At 47.8% G+C, this 15,888-nt stretch overlaps 1 protein-coding gene across 5 annotated transcripts in view; it reads left to right on the forward strand.

Moving 5' to 3' along the window:
• dnajc13 (DnaJ heat shock protein family (Hsp40) member C13) overlaps positions 1-15,888 on the forward strand; it is a 211,203-nt gene that overhangs the window by 14,156 nt on the left and 181,159 nt on the right. For all 5 annotated transcript variants that reach the window (XM_033014744.1, XM_033014726.1, XM_033014734.1 and 2 more), the window contains exon 2: positions 2,630-2,711. In XM_033014744.1, coding sequence (XP_032870635.1) covers positions 2,644-2,711 — 68 coding nt within the window. In that variant the 5' untranslated portion in view covers positions 2,630-2,643. The remainder of the gene's footprint in view (positions 1-2,629; positions 2,712-15,888) is intronic.

Consider the following 15,888-nt stretch of genomic DNA (forward strand, 5'->3'; position numbering starts at 1 on the left):
TTGACTTGGGGAACCTCTGTAAAAGCAGAACTCGCTCGGGCAACCTGTCGAGGAGTTTGGTCTGCATCCTGTATCAAATACCATTTATGTCAAGCGTGTGTGTTTGTGTATGGAACAGAGCTAGTCGTACAGCATGGAAACAGGCCCATTTGCAGCCCTGTGTAGAAAAAATCTGCAATTGCTGGTATATATTGAAAATAGACACAAAGTGCTGGAGTAACTCAGCGGGTCAGGCAGCATCTCTGGAGAAAAAGGATAGGCAACATTTTGGGCCTGAACTCTTCTTCAGACCCAAGGGTCCTGACCCGAAACGTCACCTGTCCATGTTCCCCAGAAATGCTGCCTGACCCGCTGAGTTACTCCAGCACTTGGTGAAACGTCACCTATCCATGTTCTCCACAGATGCTGCCTGACCCGCTGAGTTACTCCAGCACTCTGTGTCTATCTCACTGTTGTTGAGAGGTTGGAGTTGTGCATCCGCCAGATCAGTTAAGGACAGTCGATTTTCTTCCCTAAAATAACATCTGTCAATTGGTGGTTTTTTGCAAGCAGTGTAATCTGCCATAATAAGCCAGATTTATTTAACTGACTTTGAATTTTTCCCTGCTGCTCTCATGGGGGATTTGAACATGAGGTTGGACTAGTCGGTACTTTATAGCCCATGCTGTGGAGTACCAGTCCTATCATCTTGTAGATTTTAGAGGTTTAGCATGGAAACAGGCCGCAGCCCACAGGTAGACTCAAAATGCTGGAGCAACTCAGTGAGACAGGCAGCATCTCTGGAGAGAAGGAACGGGTGATGTTTCGGGTCGAGACCCTTCTTCGGGTAATAATCTGCCTTTATGTTCTTGCTTCCAAAGTGGATAACATCACATTTATCCACATTATACTGCATTTGCCCACGCACCCAACCTGTCCAAGTCACCCTGCAGCCTCAGGGCATCCGCCTCGCAGCTTGCACTGCCACCCAGCTTTGTGTCATCCGCAAACGTGGATTCCTTTGTCTAAATCGTTAATATATGTTGTAAATAACTGGGTAGACACAATGCTGGAGTAACTCAGTGGGACAAGCAGCATCTCTGGGAAGTGGGAATGGGTGGCCTTCAACCGTTGCTGTGTGCGACAGCTCGAGCTGCCAGAGGTGGAGGAGGTGGTTGAGGCAGGTTAATGACACGGGCAGGTACGTGGGTAGGAAAGGTTGTTATGGACCAAATGCAGGCACATGGGACTAGCTTAGATGGAGCATCTTGATCAGCTGAGGTTGGATGAGTTGGCCTGTACGACTATGATTAGCGTCAAGTCAAGTTTATTCGTCACATACACATACGAGATGTGCTGTGAAATGAAAAGTGGCAATGCTCGCGGACTTTGTGCAAAAAGACAAACAAACAACCAAACAAACTACAAACAGAATGTAACAGAATCACATATTCTTTTTCATATTAAATATTGTGGGCGGAAGGAAAAAGGGAAAAAAACAGCAATAAAAATTTAAAAAAGCCAAAAAAAGCAGTAGAATGGTTCAGTAAAGTTAGTCCCTGGTGAGATAGGAGTTTACAGTCCTAATGGCCTCTGGGAAGAAGCGTCTTCTCAACCTCTCCGTTCTCACAGCATGGCAACGGAGGCGTTTGCCTGACCGTAGCAGCTGGAGCAGTCCGTTGCAGGGGTGGAAGGGGTCTCCCATGATTTTATTGGCTCTGGAGTTGCACCTCCTGATGTATAGTTCCTGCAGGGGGGCAAGTGAAGTTCCCATAGTGCGTTCAGCACAATTCCCAAACCAGATTGTAATATTTTTGGACAAGATGCTTCCCACAGCCGCTGAGTAGAAGCGCTGGAGGATCCTCGGAGACACTCTGAATTTCCTCAATTGCCTGAGGCGGTAAAGGCGCTGCCTTGCCTTACTCACGAGTGCTGTGGCGTGTGATGTCCATGTCGTATCCTCAGAGATGTGCCTTAAACAGATCCACAGACTTGGCCTCCGCAGCCCTCTGTGGCAATGAGTTCCACAGATTAACTACCCTCTGACGAAAGAAGTTCCTCCTCACCTCCTTTCTAAAAGAGAACCCTTTAATTCTGAGGCTGTGACCCTCTGGTCTTAGACTCTACCACCAGTGGAAACATCCTTTCCACATCCATTCTATCTATGCCTTTCATTATTCTGTAAGTTTCAATGAATATGTTTCGCCCCTCAACCTTCTAAACTCCAGCGAGTACAGGCCCAGTGCTGTCAAGGGCTTCTGGTTCTCCTATACAAGCGGCACGATGGCGCAGCGGTAGAGTTGCTGCCTCACAGCGCCAGTCACCTGGATTCGATCCTGACTACGGGTGCCGTCTATACGGAGTTTGTACGTTCTCCCTGTGACCTGCGTGGGTTTTCTCCGGCTGCTCCGGTTTCCTCCCGCACTCCAAAGACGTGCAGGTTTGTAGGTTAATTGGCTTCTGTAAAATTGTAAATTGTGACGTGTGCGGTGGTCTCTGGCCAGCGCAGACCTGGTGGGCCGAAGGGCCTGTTTCTGCACTGTATCTATAAACTAAACTATACCCCATCAGTGTATAATTGGATCTCCTGAGGTTATGAGTAATGTACCAGAATTCAAGTCTTGATCTGCCTCATGTTTACATATTTCAGGTTCCCACTTCAAAATGAATGTTATCAAAGAGAACAAGGATTTGGCCTGTTACTACACAACAAAACACTCGTGGAGGGGAAAGTAAGTTCTTTCTGATATTGGATAGTTTAAAAAAAAATGTTTTTTATGATGAAATTGTCTAATTACTGTTTTGCTTTGGAATTTCATCAATAGTTTTCTTGCTTTTTGTTTGTGATTGAAGATCCGAATTATTGATTGTGTGGGGGAAAAATCTTCAAACCAATCATAATCATCATAATCATATTATTAGCCAAGTATGTTTTGCAACATACGAGGAATTTGATTTGCCATACAGTCACACCAATAAAAGCAACAAGACACACAAAATACATTTTAATATAAACATCCACCACAGTGACTCCTCCACATATCTCACTATGATGGAAGGCGGGAAAAAATAAGTTTATCTCTTCCCTTCTTCATTCTCCTGCGGTCGAGGGCCTCGAGCCTTCCGTTGACGGGACTATCTTAGCTCCTGTAGCCGGCGGTCGGGCCCTCCGCATCGGGGGATCTCAGCTCCCTGCGGCGGGTGATCGCACCCTGGGTTGGGGCTGTTCGAACATTCTGCGACTTTGGAGCTTCCCAACATCGGTCTCGACCCGAGACTGCAAGCTCCTCGATGTTGGAGCGTCAATCCCAGGCAAGGGATCGGCTCCGATGGTATGTCCATGTCCCCGCAGTGGGGCTGAAAGTCAGTCCCGAGTGAGGCCTCCAGCTCCGTGATCGCAGAGCCCGTTGATGCCCGGTGCCCTGGCGTCACACTGTGTTAATGATGCAAGGGGTGGATCTGGCCCGGCACTATGCCATCGGCTCCTTCTACTTCTGCTCTATGCACCTGCTGTATGCTGACGCCGAGCTGCCAGAGGTGGAGGAGGTGGTTGTGGCAGGTACAGCAACAGTATTTAAATGACACGGGCAGGTACATTCACAGGAAAGGTTGTTAAGGATATGGATCAAATGCAGGCACATGGGGCTAGCTTACCTGGAGCATCTTGGTCGGCTGAGGTTGGATGAGTTGGGCTGCATGACTATGATTTAGCATGATGAAGGACACAGAGTGCTGGAGTAACTCAGCGGGTCAGGCAGCTTCTCTGAAGAGAAAGGATGGCTGACGTTTCTGGTCGTGACCCTTCATCAGAGTGAAAGTAGAGGGAAGGGAACTGGAGGGAAAAGCAGGGCAGACAACAGATGACCAAGGAAAGCTGGGCCCATAATGGCCCATAGGTGGCGGGGAAAGGACTAAGTAAGTTTATTGGCCAAGTATTCACATACAAGGAATTTGCCTTGGTGCTCCGCCCACAAGTAACAACATGACATACAGTGACAGTTACGAATGACTCAGAAAACACTAAACATTAATAATAATAAAACATTAATGATAAAACACCATTGATCAAGCATGTGAACCAACAAAATACCAGATCAAAGGGAGGCTACAGATTTTTGGCTGTTGAGTAGAGCAACTACTCGTGGATAGAAACTGTTTTAATGTCTGGCTGTGGCAGCTTTGACAATCTGGAGTCGCCTTCCAGAGGGAAGTGATTTAAAGAGTTTGTGGCCAGGGTGAGAGGGGTCAGAGATGATCTTACCCGCTCGCTTCCTGGCCCTTGCAGTGTACAGTTCATCAATGGAGGGAAGGTTGCAGCCAATAACCTTCTCAGCTGATCGTGCTTGGTGGCCGAGCCAAACCAGATCATGGTGGAGAAGGTGAGAACAGACTCTACGATGGCCGTGTAGAATTGGACCATCATTGCCTGTGGCAGATTGTGCTTCCTCAGCTGCCGTAGGAAGTACATCCTCTCTTGTGTAATAATGAAGGGATATAAGGAGGTAAACAGTAGGACGACTAGGATGGGGGATGTGGGTGGGGAAGAAGAGGAAATGCTTATGATTAGCATAGTTGGTAAAAAAGGGTAAGATTTGGTTGTGCTAAGCTGTATTTCAGTTCGAATACACCTCCACTGGACTTTAGGATATTAGTGTCTCGTTTGGAATGGGCATTTTTCCTTGTCTTCCTCCCTGTTTGCTGCTTGTTTACACTGACATGATATGCAGGATCCTGGTCTCAGTTGCCGGCCACCGTACAAACCGATGCAGGTCGGAAGCTGCAGTGTCGGGTGTGTGAAATGCATGCTCACTAATGTTGCCCTGGTGTAAGTGAGGTAGGAGCAAAGAGCAAACAGCCGGCAGAGATCAGGTGTGTGGGTGTGTGTGGGTGTGTCTCTCTCTCTTTCTCTCCCTCTCTCTCTCTCTCTCTCGTGTGTGTGTGTGGGGGTGTGGGTAGGTGTGTGTGGGGATGGGAGTGAGTGTGTGGGTGTGTGTGGATGGGAGTGTGTGGGTGTGTGTGTGTCTCTCTCTCTCTCTCTCTCTTTCTCCCTCTCTCTCCCTCTCCCTCTCCCTCCCCCTCCCTCTCCCCCCTCCCCCCCTCCCCCCCTCCCTCCCCCCCCTCCCCTCTCCCCCCCCCCCCCCCTCTCCCCTCCCTCCTCTCTCTCCCCTCCTCTCTCTCCCCTCCTCTCTCTCCCCCCCTCTCTCCCCTCCTCTCTCTCCCCCCCTCTCTTTCCCCCCCTCTCTCTCTTTCCCCCCTCTCTCTCTTTCCCCCCCTCTCTCTCTCTCTTCCCCCCCCCACCCCCCCCGAGAGGTCACTCATTCCTGCACTCCAGAGATGCTACCTGTCCCGCTGAGTTACTACGGCTTTTTGCCTGTGTGTGTGTGACGGGAGTGGAAGGGCTCGTTCATGTTTTGGGTCGAGACTAGGCATCAGGAATCGGGCGTGGGTCAAGTAAGTGCGAAAGAATGGAAAAAAATTGCATGAAATGAATGATACTTTAGTACCACAGTGAAATTCTGTGTTTTGCATCCCTTACACAGGGTATGCAAAGGGGCGCCACGTATAGGGCGCCGACAAAGTTACAAAGCGTTCAATGTGGTCTCCAATGTCCGTACGGGATCCTCCGCCCCACTCGGGTCCCTCTTTGCTCTCCACCCCCCCCCCCCCCACGCTGGGCCCCTCTTTATTCTCCGATGGGCGTCCACCACTGACTCCCGACACACGCTTGGCCTGTCCGAGGATTTCGGCCTGAAACGTCGCCTATTTCCTTCGCTCCATAGATGCTGCTGCACCCGCTGAGTTACTCCAGCACTTTTGTCTACCATAGAAACATAGAAAATAGGTGCAGGACCTTTCGGCCCTTTGAACCAGCACTGCCATTCAATACGATCATGGCTGATCATCCAAAATCAGTACCCCGTTCTGGCATTTACCCCCAAATCCCTTGGTTCCCTTAGCCCTAAGAGCTAAATCTAACTCTCTCTTGAAACCATCCAGAGAATTGGCCTCCACTGACTTCTGTGGCAGAGAATTCCACAGATTCACAACTCTCTGTGTGAAATATTTTTTCCTCATCTCAGTCCTAAATGTTTTACCCCTTATTCTTAAGCTGTGACCCCAGGTTCTGGACTCCCCCAACATCGGGAACCGTTTTCCTGCGTCTAGCCTGTCCAATCCCTTAAAAATTGTACAGTGCATTCAAGACAAGTCAAGAGAGTTTATTGTCATGTGTCCCAGATAGGACAATGAAATTCTTGCTTTGATTCAGCACAACAGAATATTGTAGGCATATATAAATACCACTTTTTTCCACATTTTGTTACGTTACAGTCTTATTCTAAAATGGATTAAATTCCTTTTTTTTTAAATCATCAATCTACGCACAATACCCCATAATTAAAAAAGCAAAAACAGGTGTTTAGACATTTTTTGATTTTGATTCCTGTGCCCTGGGTAAAAGACTTTGTGCATTCACCCTATTTCCCCTCGTGGTTTTATACTCCCAAAAGGTCATCCCTCGGCCTTCTGCACTCGAAGCAATATTCTAGTCTGGCCAGCTTCTCCTGTAGTTTAGTTTATTATTGTCACGTGTACCGAGGTACAGTGAAAGCCTTTTTTTGTTGTTGTTGCAATAGACAATAGGTGCAGGAGTAGGCCATTTGGCCCTTCGAGCCAGCACCACCATTCAATGTGATCATGGCTGATCATCCCCAATCAGTACCCCGTTCCTGCCTTCTCCCCATATTCCCTGACTCCGGTATTTTTAAGAGCCCTATCTAGCTCTCTCTTGAAAGCATCCAGAGAACCTGCCTCCACCGCCCTCTGAGGCAGAGAATTCCACAGACTCACCACTCTCTGTGAGAAAAAGTGTTTCCTCGTCTCCGTTCTAAATGGCTTACTACTTATTCTTAAACTGTGGCCCCTGGCTCTGGACTCCCCCAACATCAGGAACATGTTTCCTGCCTCTAGTGTGTCCAAGTCCTTAACAATCTTATATGTTTCAATGAGATTCCCTCTCATCCTTTCAAACTCCAGATTGTACAAGCCCAGCTGCTCCATTCTCTCAGCATATGACAGTCCCGCCATCTCGGGAATTAACCTTGTAAATCTACGCTGCACTCCCTCAAAAGCAAGAATGTCCTTCCTCAAATTAGGAGACCAAAATTGCACACAATACTCCAGGTGTGGTCTCACTAGGGCTCTGTACGGTTGCGTACTATTCAGTCAGCGGAAAGACTAAACATGATTACAATCAAGCTGTCCACAGTGTACAGACACAGGATAAAGGGTATAATGTTTAGTGCAAGATAAAGTCCATGAAAAAACAATTAAAGATAGTTTGAAAGTCTCCAATGGGATGGATGGGAGGTCAGTTGCCTGATAACAGCTGGGAAGAAAATGTCCCTGAATCTGGAGGTGTGTGTTTTCAAACTTATGTACCTCTTTCCTGATGGAAGAGGGTGTGAGTGGGGTGCAAATTGTCCAATGATTATGCCGCTGGCCTTGCCGAGGCTGCAGCGTGAGGTGTAGATGGAGTCGATAAATCTTTTCCTCTTCACCTTAAACCTTTGTCCTATTGTTCTCGATTCACCTACTCTGGGCAAGAGACTGTGTATCTATTCCTCTCATGATCTTATACACCTCTATAAGATCACCCCTCATCCTCCTGCGCTCCAAGGAATAGACTCGCAGCCAACTCAACCTCTCCCTATAGCTCACACCCTCTAGTCTAGGCATCATCCTCATAAATCTTTCTGTACCCTTTCCAGCTTGACAACATATTTCCTATAACATGGTGCCCAGAACTGAAGACAATACTCTAAATGTAGTCTCACCAACGTCTTATACAACTGCAACATGTCCTCCCAACCTCTATACTCAATACTCTGACTGATGAAAAGCCAAAGGGCCAAAAGCCTTTTTGACCACCCAATCTACCTGTGACTCGACCTTCAAGGAACCATGCACCTGTACTCCTAGATCCCTCTGCTCTACAACACTCCCCAGAGCCCTGCCATTCACTGTGTAGGTCCTGCCCTTGTTAGACTTCATTTTGTTTTATTCTTCACATGTTTAAGTTTTATAATGTTTCAATTTTAATTGTCTACTGTATATCGTGTTGTTACTTGCGATCAAAGCACCAAGGCAAATTCCTTGTATATATACATATTTGGCTAATAAAATGCATTCAATTCAATTCAATGCAACTTCTCACATTTTTCTGCATTAAATTCCATCAACCATTCCTCAGCCCACTCGACCGATTGATCAAGATCCTGCTGCAATTTTTCACAACCATCTTCACTATTTGCAAAACCACTCACTTTTGTATCATCAGCAAACTTGCTGATCTTGCCCTGTATGTTGTCATCCAAATCATTGATGTAGATGACAAACAGTAGCATGTCCAGCACCGAACCATTCAGTGGATATTTTTAAGGCAGAGATAGATAGATTCTTGATTAGTACGGGGGTCAGAGGTTATGGGGGGAAAAGGCAGGAGAATGGGGTTGGGAGGGAAAGATAGATCAGCCATGATTGAATCGCGGAGAGGACTCGATGGGCCGAATGGCCTAATTCTACTCTTATCACTTATGACCATATGAACCCTGAGGCCCACCGCTAGTCACAGGCCTCCATTCCGAGAAGCAACCTTCCACCATCACCCTCTGCTTCCTTCCATGAAGCCAATTTTCTATCCATTCAGCTATCTCAACTTGGATCCCATGCGATCTAACCTTCCAGAGCAGCCTACCATTTTGAACCTTGCCAAATGCCTCACTGAAGTCCATATCTACAACATCTACAGCTCTGCCCTAAGCGACCTTTTTGGTCAAGTCTTCAAACAAGGGCGTCTGATAGAAATATATAAAATTGTGAGGCATAGATCGGGTAGGCGGTAAGAACTTTTTCTCCGAGGGCGGAAGTGTCAAAGACTACAGGACGTAGCTTTGAGGCAAGGGGGTATTGTTTTTAAAGATGGGTGGGGCAAGTTTGTTTCTCCACATGGTGGAGGGTGCTTGGGACGCATCACCAGCGGTGGTGGTGGTGGTGGTGGTGGAGGCAGATACGATAGTGGTGTTTAAATAGGCACACGCATATGCAGGGAATGGAGGGATACAGATCATGTGCAGGCAGAGGAGATTAGTTCAGCGTGGCATCATGTTCGACACAGACATTGTGGGCCGAAGGGCCTGTTCCCATGCTGTACCTTTCCGGTTTAGTTTATTTTCACGTGTACCGACGTACAGTGAAAGGCTTTTGTTGCGTGCTATCCAGTCAGCGGAAAGACAATCCATAATTACATGGAGGGGGGAGAAAGAGGAAGCCGGTCTCGAATGCTGACCAATATATGGCTTCATTTCCCAGCACTACATTAAGCTGCTGAAAGTTCCCAGCGTTACTCCATGAGTCAGCATATGTCTGTCTCATTGCTTTCCAGTTGTGCACTCTCCTTCAATCAACATCGATTTAAAGTGCAATTTAAACAACGCTTCGGATCCTTTTTGGTAATTGCGCAAGTGCTTGAGCTAAAAGAGGGAAAGGAAACTAGTGAGTGCCCGAATATAATGTGACAATCTTGCCACACAAGAGGCCACTGGCTATTCTGCTCATTATCTGTTATCTCAGTGGAAAATGTTGTTTAGTCATCACTCCTGCTTTTCCTCATTCGCTGGGACAACTTAGTTCAGTTTTTTTTTAGTTCCGTCTGATTTATTGTTAGTTATTGCTAGCAATAACTTGTGTGGCCTTGAGAGCGATGCCGTCTGGAGCTGTGCTCCTGGTAGGGCCACCCATAGCGGTGAGGTCGAGGGGGAGGTCTCTGACAAAAAGCCAATCCAACCAAGACCTCAACGGTGGAACAGGCGGAGGACAATGGCTGACCTTAGTGGAGCGTCACAACGGCTGGGAAGGCGGATGAAGGCTACAGCAGAAAAGGGTCTCCGGTCGTCTTGGACTCCATGCCACTGGATCCTGACCCAGATCTGTCAAGGACCGTGTGGTGGCTGTCTGTGCACCAGTCTGCTCACGTTAAACAAAGTCACGCACAGGCGTCCTCCAACCCTGGAGACACCCATGGTCAGCCCAAGAAAAAATATTGCTAGCATTTATTTCAAGATGGGCCATTTTACAATATTTACCAAAGCCATTTAACCTGTAATGCTGAGGCTCTATAAGGCGCTGGTCAGGCCGCATTTGGAATATTGTGAGGAATTTTGGACCCCATATCTGAGGAAGGATGTGCAGAGGAGGTTTACGCGAAAGATCCCAGGAATGAGTGGTTTAACCTATGGTGAGCTTTTGAAGGCGCTGGGCATGTACTCGCTGGAGTTTAGGAGAATTGGGGGGGGGGGGGGGGGGGGGGGGGAACCTCATTGAAACTTACCAAAGTGAAAGGCCTGGATAGAGTGGCAGAGATAGATAGATTCTTGATTAGTGCGGGTGTCAGGGGATATGAGGAGAAGGCAGGAGAGTGGGGTTAGGAGAGTAAGATAGATCAGCCATGATTGAATGGTGTAGACTTGAGGGGCCGAATGGCTAATTGTGCTCCTATTATGTATGACCTTACATGTACACGGTTGTCGCCAGGTGCTGACTTCCATTTTGTTTTGTTAAACTAATTAATATAATCTAATGATTATATTAATTAAACTAATGATTATATTTCAATTTTTATGTCGAAGGGGAGGTCCAGTCGCCGTTTTTTCGGCGACCTGCTACGACTATGACAGTCGACGGAAGTCCCCCAAAAATAGCCTAAGTGGGACAGGCCCAATAGTCTGAAGAAGGGTCCGACCCGAAATGTCACCCATTCATTCCCTCTCTCCAGTGATGCTGCCTGACCCGCTGAGTTACTCCAGCATTTTGTGTCTATCAATCCTCTGGTATATACCAGTCTCTTTAGCAATTTGTGAAATTGCAGAATTGAAGGTGTAAATAATTGATTATGCTTCAAATGTCAGGCAGCATCTGTGGAGAACATGGATAGGTGACGTTTCACAGAGTGCTGGAGAAACTCAGTGGGTCTCTCTGGAGAGAAGGAAGCATCTCTGGAGAGAAGGAATGGGTGATGTTTCAGGTCGAGACTCAGATCATTTACGTCGTCACATTTCAGAATACTCGGCATAGCTACTGATATCCAACTATTAGGCACAATATGACTTTGTGTGCGGGGAGATTGCGTCTCACCAATTTGAAGGGGGTTTTTTTTGAGAAATATCCAAAAATGTTGAGGCAGGGTGAAAGACACGATCTGTATCTACTTCAGCAAGGGTTTAGTTTAGTTTAGAGACAGAGGATTGAAACCCTTCGGCCCATCTAGTCCTCGCCGACCAGCTGAGCTGGCGATGTCTCCACCGACTGCGAACCTGGATCGGGCGGTCAAGGATGCCAATGCACAAATGGGGCTGCTTCGAGGGTACACCAACCTGTGACTGCGGCACACAGACCCAGACAATGCAACACCTACTGCAATGCCCATTGCTGGATAACCCATGCATTACTGCAGACCTTGCACTTAACACTCCAACAGCGCAACGATGTGTACAGCAGTGGCGAGCAACTATATAGCATAAGGACACGAAAGAAAGAAGAAGAAGAAGAAGAAGAACACTATCCTACACACAGACGCAGACACACACACTTTGCATTCATACCAAGGCAATTAACCTACAAACCTGCATGTCTTTGGAGTGCGGGAGGAAACGAAATATCTCGGAGAAAACTCACGCAGGTCACGTGGAGAACGTACAAACTCCATACGGACAGCACCCATAGCTGGAATAGAACCTGGGACTCTGGCGCTATAAGTGCTGTAAGGCAGCAACTCTACCGCTGCGCCACCCTGATGGGATTCCCATGGTAGGCAGCTCTGGAAGGTTAGATCAGGCAGTGTCCAGGGACAGCGAGCTGCCTGGTACATAATTGGCTTCATTGAAGGAAGCAGAGAGCGATCGTGTCGAGTTGTTTTTCGGACTGGAGTCCTGTGACGAGTGGTCTGCCTCGGGAATCGCTGCTGGCTTCACTGCTGCTTGTGGTTTCAAACGTACCATTAGTAAGTTTGCAGATGGCGCTGAAATAGATGGTGTTGCAGACAGTGAAGATGGCTGTCAGTGAAGGGTGATCTTGTGGAGGTACAGGTATATACAATCATGAGGGGAATGGATTAGGTGAATGCACCTCTTCAATGGCAAGTTATTGTCACATGTACTGAGGTCCAAGAGTTATGACAATAGGTGCAGGAGTAGGCCATTTGGCTCTTCGAGCCAGCACCGCCATTCAACGTGATCCTGGCTGATCATCCCCAATCAGTACCCCGTTCCTGCCTTCTCCCCATATCCCCTGACTCCGCTATTTTTAAAAGCCCTATCTAGCACTCTCTTGAAAGCATCCAGAGAACCTGCCTCCACCACCCTCTGAGGCAGAGAATTCCACAGACTCACCACTCTCTGTGAGAAGGTACACAAAAATAGGCAACGTTTTGGGCCGAAACCCTTCAGTCTGAAGAAGGGTTTCGGCCCAAAACGTTGCCTATTTCCTTCGCTCCATAGATGCTGCTGCACCCGCTGAGTTTCTCCAGCATTTTTGTGTACCTTCAATTTTCCAGCATCTGCAGTTCCTTCTTAAACACTGTCTGTGAGAAAAAAGTGTTTCCTTGTCTCCATTCTAAAATGTTGCTAGATTGGGCACCATTTTCAAGTCCCAGGTGTTGTAAGTGCAGAGGTTCTTAACCCGAACATGAAGGGCCGTTAGTTGTCCGGGTGGCGTTACAGAGTCGGTCTGGCCAAGCGTAGCTGTTGGTGTTGTCCACCTCTGCTCCCTGCTGCTGCAGGCAGCATCCAGTCCGTGCTGTCGGCCTCTTTAGATTCTAGAGGTACAGAGCATAGAGGAAGCAGGCCCTTCGGACCACCGAGTTCGCAACGACCAGCGATCCCCACACTATCCTATGCACCAGGGCCATTTTACAATATTTACCAAAGCCATTTAACCTGCAAACTGCCTGTCTTTGGAATGTGGGAAGGAACCCGGAGCACCTGGAGGAAACCCACACAGTCCTCCACAGACAACACACAACCGCAGTAAGGGTCTCTGGTACAGTAAGGCAGCAGCTCTAACGCTGCACATTGTGTCCCCTAATGCTGCCTCTTGGATCAGCGCCTGACCCAGCCGAGCCCCAGGCTACAGCAGGGCCTCCAGCGGCCCACTCCACCCACGGTGCAGCGCACTGCCTCTCCCCCTCTCCCCCTCTCCCCTCTCCCCCTCTCCCCCTCTCCCCCTCTCCCTCTCTCTCCCCTCTCCCCCTCTCTCTCCCCCTCTCGCCCTCTCTCTCCCCCCTCCCCCCCCCCCCTCTCCCCCTCTCTCTCCCCCCCTCCCCCCCCCCCCCCCCCCCTCTCTCTCCCTCTCTCTCTCTCTCTCTCCCTCTCCCTCTCCCTACTTTTTCCAATGGGAGTGGAATGAACAATCAGAGAGCAGAGGCTTAAAGTGAAGGGGGAGAGAATGAAAAGGCACCTGAGGGACTACCTTTCACAGAGTGCGGTTGGTATATGACAATAGACAATAGGTGCAGGAGTAGGCCATTCGGCCCTTCGAGCCAGCACCGCCATTCAATGTGATCATGGCTGATCATTCCCAATCAGTACCCCGTTTCTGCCTTCTCCCCATATCCCCTGACTCCGCTATTTTTAAGAGCCCTCTCTAGCTCTCTCTTGAAAGCATCCAGAGAACCTGCCTCCACTGCCCTGGCAGAGAATTCCACAGACTCACCAAAAACTGGAATGAGTTGCCAGTTTTAGTTTAGTTTATTGTCACGTGAAAAGCTTTTGTTGCGTGCTAACCAGTCAGCGGAAAGACTATACACGATTACAATTGAGCCATTTACAGTGTATAGACGGTCCCAGAACACTGATGCAATCATAAAGAAAGCACATCAGCGCCTCTGCTTCCTGAGAAGATTACGGAGAGTAGGACTCTCTCAAACTTCTACAGGTGCACAGTAGAGAGCATGCTGACCGGTTGCATCGTGGCTTGGTTCGGCAACTTGAGTGCCCATGAGCGGAAAAGGCTGCAAAAAGTTGTAAACACTGCCCAGTCCATCATCAGCTCTGACCTCCCTTCCATCGAGGGGATCTATCGCAGTCGCTGCCTTAAAAAGGCTGGCAGCATCATCAAGGACCCACACCATCCTGGCCACACACTGTTGCATCGGGAAGAAGGTACAGGAGCCTGAAATCTGTAACATCCAGGTTCAGGAACAGCCGCTTCCCCACAGCCATCAGACTATTAAACACAACATCAAATAAGCTCTGAACAATAATAGCCTATTGCACATTATCTGTTTATTTATGTATGTGTATATATACATTTTTTTTTTTTAATGGTATATGGGCACACTGATCTGTTCTGTATTTATGCCTACAATATTCTGTTGTGCTGCAGCAAGCAAGAATTTTATTGTCCTATTTGGGACACATGACAATAAACTCTTGACTTGACTTGACTAGAAACATGATAAGGGTATAACGTTTAGTGCAAGGTAAAGCCAGCAAAGCCCAATCCGAGGGTCACCAATGAGGTGGATAGTAGTTCAGCACTGTTCTCTGGTTGTGGTAGGATGATTCAGTTGCCTGATAACAGCTGGGAAGAAACTGTCCCTGAATCTGGAGGTGTGTGTTTTTGTACCTCTTGCCCGATGGGAGAAGAGGGAGTGACCGGGGTGCGACTGGTCCTTGATTCTGCTGCTGGCCTTGCCGAGGCAGCGTGAGGTATTAATGGAGTCGATGGGAGGGGACGTGGTTTGTGTGATAGTCTGGGCTGCGTCCACAATTCGCTGCAATTTCTTGCGGTCTTGGATGGAGCTGTTCCCAAACCGAGCTACGATGCATCCCGATTAAATGGCAGAGGAGGTCGTTGAGGCAGGGTCTATGACATTTAAGGGACTTTTCAGCGGGTACATGGTGAGCAAAGGTTGGGAGCAGCATGGGTTAATGGGACGAGCTTCGATGGAGCATCCTGGTTGCATGCACTCGTTGGGCTGAAGGGCTTGTGTCCGTGCGGTTTGACTCGGACATACAAATTAAGTGCATAAATGATGGACATATTTAACTCCTGAAGCGGGGCTTAATGGTTTATGAATATTTCATGCCACAATTCCAGTGACCTTGGATGATAATATAGAACTTTATTTATCCCAGGAGGGAAATTGATGAAACACAAGAAACATGAAATTAAAGTGACGAGTGAAAAGGATTGGGGATGAGTAAATAACCATATAACCATATAACAATTACAGCACGGAAACAGGCCATCTCGGCCCTACAAGTCCGTGCCGAACACTTATTTTCCCTTAGTCCCACCTGCCTGCACTCATACCATAACCCTCCATTCCCTTCTCATCCATATGCCTATCCAATTTATTTTTTAAATGATACCAACGAACCTGCCTCCACCACTTCCACTGGAAGCTCATTCCACACTGCTACCACTCTCTGAGTAAAGAAGTTCCCCCTCATGTTACCCCTAAACTTCTGTCCCTTAATTTTGAAGTCATGTCCTCTTGTTTGAATCTTCCCTATTCTCAAAGGGAAAAGCTTGTCCACATCAACTCTGTCTATCCCTCTCATCATTTTAAAGACCTCTATCAAGTCCCCCCTTAACCTTCTGCGCTACAGAGAATAAAGACCTAACTTATTCAACCTATCTCTGTAACTTAGTTGTTGAAACCCAGGCAACATTCTAGTAAATCTCCTCTGTACTCTCTCTATTTTGTTGACATCCTTCCTATAATTGGGCGACCAAAATTGTACACCATACTCCAGATTTGGTCTCACCAATGCCTTGTACAATTTTAACATTACATCCCAGCTTCTATACTCAATGCTCTGATTTATAAAGGCTAGCATACCAAACGCT

The sequence above is a fragment of the Amblyraja radiata genome, chromosome 2 (assembly GCF_010909765.2).
Source record: "Amblyraja radiata isolate CabotCenter1 chromosome 2, sAmbRad1.1.pri, whole genome shotgun sequence".
Taxonomy (NCBI): Eukaryota; Metazoa; Chordata; class Chondrichthyes; order Rajiformes; family Rajidae; genus Amblyraja; species Amblyraja radiata.